We start from the raw sequence: 6,338 nt of genomic DNA, 5'->3' as shown, positions 1-6,338 counted from the left end.
AGTCGGGTATAGCACAAGGGGCGTTAGCGGTAGTTAAGGGTCGAGCGAAGAAGCTCCTTTCTCCATCACGTGTAGCCTCTTTTCTTCATGCTCAGATGGGCTCCTCCTAGAGCATCATCGCTTAGATTAGCTCTACTCTCGTCTAGGACTAAAGGCTTGGTGGGTAGCTCACTAGCGAAGCGGTAGGAGTTTTCATCAATCCTTTCACACGCAAAATCTTCTTTTCTCTCAACGTACAGGGACAAAAGCTCAAAGACCAGTAATATGTAGATCTCGTGCTAAGGTAGGAGTACTTTATCGGTTTTACTCTAAAGGAAGACAATAGTGTAGGAGTACTTTATTATTTAAATAATCTATCTTTCTTATCATCACTTTTTTTTGGAAGAAGCCCTCATACCCTCTCTTCTTCCCCACCCCATCCCTATATTGATAGAGGTGGCCTCGCCTTTTCAGGCTATGTATCCAATACTTAATAAAATAAAGAACTACCAATCTTTTCAGTTCGGTGTGATGCAATTCTTTAGCGGGGAAGGAAGGGATTGAGCTTGAAGTCTTTCACGGATTGATGCCGAGACTAGATTCGAAACAAGACTTGGGCTTGTTTACTCTGCTCCCTACAAAAGGGCGTCAGTGCAGCGTTCGTTCCTGATTCCTGATCCCCTAACTTTGCTGACACTGAAGCCAATAGTCAGTAGCTTCGACATCCAAGGTCTGTCTTCCCTACCTGATCTGGTTTTCCCAGACGAGTAATCTTCTTCATCAGGCATCCTTCTCGGACTCGAAGTGGTAGCGGTACTGGAACGAGTTATTCCCTATGAGATATGCTTTCATTCAAGCAGTAACCTAAGATAGATAGCACTGGGTGAAAGGGCTTTACTTCTTCTTCTCTTTCTTCTTCTTTTTCGTTTTCTTTTCTCTTTTACGTTTGTGTGAATGAGTCAAACTATTCTCTATCTCTTACGTGTTCATCCTTTTTCTCTTTCTTCTTCTTATGATCTTCGAGTAATATTCTTTCTTTGTATCTCTCTTCAATCTCTCTTTCCTTCTGAGATAATAATTGATTAAGAATCTTATTTTCATTTTGTAGTAGTATTAAATCATTCCTTAGTGATTTTATTATTTGTTTACCTATGTGATCTAGGCATGACAAGTCTTTGACATCAATCGGATCAGTATCAACCCATACATCTCTGTGATATACTGCTATCCTCTTTGTCTCCAGCTTAATTCCAAGCCTGACCAATGTTTCTTTCTTGATAATGTTAAGAGTGTGCCAATCAATCCGGAAGTTTGCTTTAACCTGTACCTGTTCTGTACGAGATGGGTCTGCGTACTGTGACTCAAACCATTTAGGAGATACCATCTTTTTGGCTGGTCCCTTGTACTTGAGTACATTGGTTCCATCTATAGCGATGTAGAAATATGATTTCGGTGCTAAAAAGTATCCTTTCATGACTCTGTCCTCTAGCTTAAACTTACCTAAGACAGAAGAAGAAATCTCTTCTTTAGGTAGTGGCTGACCAAGCACAACTGAGTCAGTGTCTGTGTAGTAGCAGTCCTCTCTTGAGATATAAGGGTACATATAGATCCTAGCAGAGGCAGTGATCGCAGCAGCTAGTTGGACAGCTGAGTTCTTCGGTGGGTTCCAATAATCTTCGTCCTTCCCGGTATTGCTATGGTAGGCTACGATGTAGTTGTTCTCGCTAAGCATATCACCGAATATCAACTCACTATGCCTGATCAAATCATTGTATCTCTCTTCATCGCAGACCTCGGTTATAGTGCTTTTAGGGTTAATTCCAAATCTACCGTATAGCGAATTCATAAGGATCTTGTACACATAGGACAAGGACTCATTACCAGATTTCCTAGCATCTAACCTACTCTCAAAGAGTGAGCTAACAAAGTCCCTGAATGGACTTTCCATCCTCTCAAAGAGGTAGCCTGAGATTGGGAGCACAGTGTAGCCTAGGCCTCTTGCATACTTTAACTCCTCGCTATAGTAGACTCCAACAAATTCCCCGGTTGGAAAGATGAGAGTCTTATTCTTGTCTCGATAGGGAAGAAAGGGCTTATTGATAGTCTTCGGACATACCACATATGCCTCAATAAAGCCAAAGATGCTATCTAAGTCCTTACCTTCCAGATTTCCATGCCAGACAGGCTTGCCACCAGGCATTGGAAATTCCTTCATTACAAAGGGATAGAGAGAGTTCACATCGTAGTAGTATAGGTCCTCGCCATATGGCTTGTATGTATCTGTATGACCACCGTAGTAGGCACGCCTTATAAAGCAGTCTTCATTCATGTTTGGGATGTGGATTGGCCAATTATTTGCATCGTAGTATTTCATACGAAAGATGCTTAGAGCCAGTGAGGAAAGGGTAATCTTGCTTTCTATGTCCAACTTGTACAGCGTCCAATATATCTCTTGAGCTTTTTGCATTACACCTCCAAGGAGAAGGATGTCCTGCTTCATATAGTCTAACAAGCGTTTTTTCATACTAGCAAGATTTTACAGTGTAACCTCTTCATAAGGGATTGATCCTTTCTGGCCAAGATCCGGGCATAGATTCTTAGCTAGGGAACTAAGTTTGCCAGGGAGTAGATTCAAGGAGTCTCTGAAGCGGAATAAAAGTTTCTTATCCCGATACACTGCTAACTCGTAAAGCCTATGGTTCCTCATCAGTGGTTTTAGCTTGTAGCTCTTGTGATGACATGCTAGGTGCTTTAGCAAGAGAATACCATCGAATCTAGAGAAGTTGTGGAAGTAAATTGTTAAAGTTGATTGTTCTTGTCTAACAATCGTTGATATCCTTAATATCAAGTCATAAAGTACCTTAGTACTCCTTTCTTCAAAGGAATCCAAGATTATAGAGTAGTCTTCACTGAAGTAGGTATCAATCATAATATCATTGATCTGTTCACCGGGACGAACCATCATGAGACCTGCAGCATAAGGCTTATGAACGTTATCGATCAGTATAGTCTCGGTATCGGCTACCATGAAAGCTTTCAGCTCAGTCCGACATGGTTTGAGTGCTGTGATATGGGTTGGATGGCTACGCTTACTATTCTATTTCGGATCTCTCTTGCTCTTATTGGCTCGATCTCACTCAATCCGCCTTGAATGATTGAAGAAAGGGAGCTATCTCTCTCCTCTGAAGATAGGGAAGGCCTATCCATCTTTTTGCTGTCCATATAGACTCGGATCATGAGTCGAACTATATAATCTCCGTCGTAGATTTCTTCATATTTCATAATATATCGAGATATATGAGCATAGACCTCACTCTTAGGAATTTACTTACAATCTTGATAAGTCAAGGGGATAGCATGACCTAGCGTAAATGAGATCTCCTCTCCGTAAGATCGCTTCATTGTTAAGGAAATAGTGAACTTACCGTAACCAGATAAGGATGGGTAAGCAAACTGGATTAAGAGATCCATGGTCGCAAGACTGAGTAGGTCAATCTCGTTAACAAGAGGGTAAGGATCGAAGAAGTGATGTGAAGCAATGATTAACCCAGGATGAGGATCTTGGTGTGTTGTTCGCTCAATCTTTTGATAGAAGCGATTCAATAACGGTCCTCTAGTAGCGCACTCCGTAGTGTATGCCTTCATATCATGCTTCATACTTAATAGTGTACGCAGTAATTGGGTATTCCCTTCCCACCACTTCTTAGCTTTAACTTGAACTTTTCCCACTTTTTTTCATGAGCTATCCATAAATCCATAGGGTTAGGGGATTTTAAATCACCGCATACAATACGAGTATAGTTATCGTAAGAGGTCAGTATTCCCGAGATCCTTTCTTCCCAAGTAGCCATCATCTTCTTGCTTATGTTCTCAGGTACATTAGCCTTTAAGTAATAATGAAGCATCTCTTTTGAGATTTCCTTTCTGGCCATAGAAGATTTATTTGAATTCCCTTTTACAAAGGGTTTAATAACATTCATATAGATGAACTCGTTGATGACTGAAAGTGGAGGGTCCATGTTACAAATGACGTTGCTATAAATAGATGGTATCAAATCGCTATATTGAGCTGTACTTATAAAGTTGTCGTGTACAGTGTATATAGGAGCACCAATAGAAAGCATCTGTTCTACTACACACATTGCAATATGGGCATCCTTCTGATGGATGAAGTTTACGAAGGTAGAGATTTCAGTCTTCCTACGATCTCTCTTAGAAGAAGAAACTCTGAGAGTAACCCGACGCCTCTTCTTATGAAGTCTATCATAAACCCATATATTTATTGGCTCCATTATCATATAATCCTGTACCGTGGTAAAGAAAGGAACTCTATAGAAAACAGGGCTATTCCTAGCTGACACGATCCAGCCAATATGGCGGATCAACCGGATCAGGCATGGAATGCCTTGATATTTCGTCCTCCAGAACTTAAAGCAGACAGAGGCAATTTCATAGCATTCCTTATGAGTGATGAAGTGAGAGAGATGGACTTTTAGATCGTTGGCAGTGCTCATTAAAGTTTTTCCATAGATAATAGGCATAAAGATACCTTTGACTATCTTCCGATCAATGATATCGCAAACTATCGTTGATAGATTATTAGCAAGTTCGGCTTTCATGAACTCCTTGAGCTCTTCGAGGAGAAAAGAATAAACATCTTGCATTTCTCCATCCGGAGATGGGATGAGATTCGTTCTCTTAGCCAGGGATTCATCCAACAAAAAGTAACTCATGATCTGATATGCACTAGCTGAGGCGTCTTGGATAATAGGGAGGCAGTTCCATTTTCCAGTAAAGATTCCAATTTGATTGGCGATGAACTGAAAGTTGCGTTTAGCCTCCAGAGTAAACAGGAGAGAATTAGATTCTATCTGCAATTTATTTTCATAATACCACAATAATGCATTATTGACTGACTTGAAAGGCTTGTAATGGAAGGCAGCAGCTGCGATTACATTATCTTTCTTTCTAGACTCCATAGAATTGCAATCTGCAAAGACGATCAGGCTTCGTGCTAGATCACGCTCGTGGAAATGCAAGACCCCACTGCGGTAGATTCTACCTCGGAAGTCGAGAAAGGCAGGCAAATAAAATTTATAACCTTCGTAGGCTATTGCCAGCTTGATAATCAATTGCTCATAACGAGCACGCTGTATGCTCTTATTTAATGTTTGTAACAATTCGTTAAAGCTACAAATTTTATTAATAACCTCATCCTTCATGTAAAACTCTCTAAGTAAGAAAGATACATTTTTGATATTCATTGAAGATAGAAATTTAGGCATGAGATAACCATATTCAACAAATAAGTCCTCATTTATTTGAATATATTTCAACCAGTCACTGTTGATTTGAAAGGGCTGACGCTGCAGCTTGTTCATTACACTACACAGATACATGTAATTATTATCTCTACCTATATCAATATAAAAATTATATATGTCACCGGTACTTAACAGGCGGTAACGATCATATATTTCCCCTGTTGGACCACTTAAGTAACCCCCTGATAGATCGGACAGGGTTCTAGGTTCCTGACCATGCTGGCTGGCACTCTTCCAATCTAGAGGTGGACATACCATAGGGAGGTTGAGCTTGATCGGTAGTAATGATATATCAAAATTGCAGAGTGCGAAGAGATTGCTTGGAAGAAAATAAGCTCCTTTCTTCTTCTGAACTCTAACAGTTCCGATCAAATCACTGGTTAAAGTGATCAATCCCCTTTCCTCCATGAATTGAACTAAGCCGGAACCGAAGGGATACATTATCACCAATTTAGATCTTTTCCTCTCCTTACCTGAAAACTTAACTTTTTCCACCTCATCCTTTACCATAGAAAAAGGTTTTTTACACCTCCGGCTTTTCAATAATAAAGCTTGTATCCGGACACTATACTCTAGTCGTTCAACCAAAGAAGCAACACGAATTATTGAGTAATTTTCAAGTGGGTTAAAAAGCATACCTAGTACATGAACTATTAAAGCCTCAATCGTATATTGACCGAACTCAGAAAGCAATTCAATATCATCCTTTTCGAGTTCCATACCCCTGAGATAATCCTTAGCACTAACGTCATAATCCCTGATTAAGATTTTAATAATGTTTGGAACACTCTTAAACATAGATTGTTCATCGAACAACATTGTCATGTCTTCAATCTCCATTTGGAGATCACGTAATAAGTCTTCACTTAATGGAAATAACTCTTTAGCTTTATCAAGTAGTATGAATACTTCATTCTTATATTGTTCAGATTTAGTAGCACTATGTACATCACTCATGTTAGTATTATTCAAATGTATGAATAAATCATTCCAAAACCTGATTAGTTCTTTTTTATTCTCTGACCCCTGTTATTA

General features: G+C 39.7%; 2 protein-coding genes across 2 annotated transcripts; both read right to left on the bottom strand.

Annotated features, from left to right (window-relative positions):
- Positions 1 to 372: 372 nt before the first annotated feature.
- On the bottom strand, positions 373 to 3,615 carry LOC108663968 (DNA polymerase-like). Its single transcript, XM_018129892.1, is given in 1 exon segment — positions 373 to 3,615. A coding segment is annotated over 1 exon segment (2,064 nt). The 5' UTR covers positions 3,008 to 3,615; the 3' UTR covers positions 373 to 943.
- Positions 3,616 to 3,638: 23 nt separating this feature from the next.
- Positions 3,639 to 6,260, bottom strand: LOC108663969 (probable DNA-directed RNA polymerase). The gene has a single exon (XM_018129893.1). The coding sequence runs from the start codon at positions 6,258 to 6,260 to the stop codon at positions 3,639 to 3,641; it is 2,622 nt and encodes an 873-aa protein (XP_017985382.1).
- Positions 6,261 to 6,338: the final 78 nt, after the last annotated feature.

Source organism: Theobroma cacao, unplaced genomic scaffold (assembly GCF_000208745.1).
Source record: "Theobroma cacao cultivar B97-61/B2 unplaced genomic scaffold, Criollo_cocoa_genome_V2, whole genome shotgun sequence".
Taxonomy (NCBI): domain Eukaryota; kingdom Viridiplantae; phylum Streptophyta; class Magnoliopsida; order Malvales; family Malvaceae; genus Theobroma; species Theobroma cacao.
Note: the sequence above shows the minus strand (reverse complement) of the source record. Positions and strands in the feature narration are given on the sequence as shown.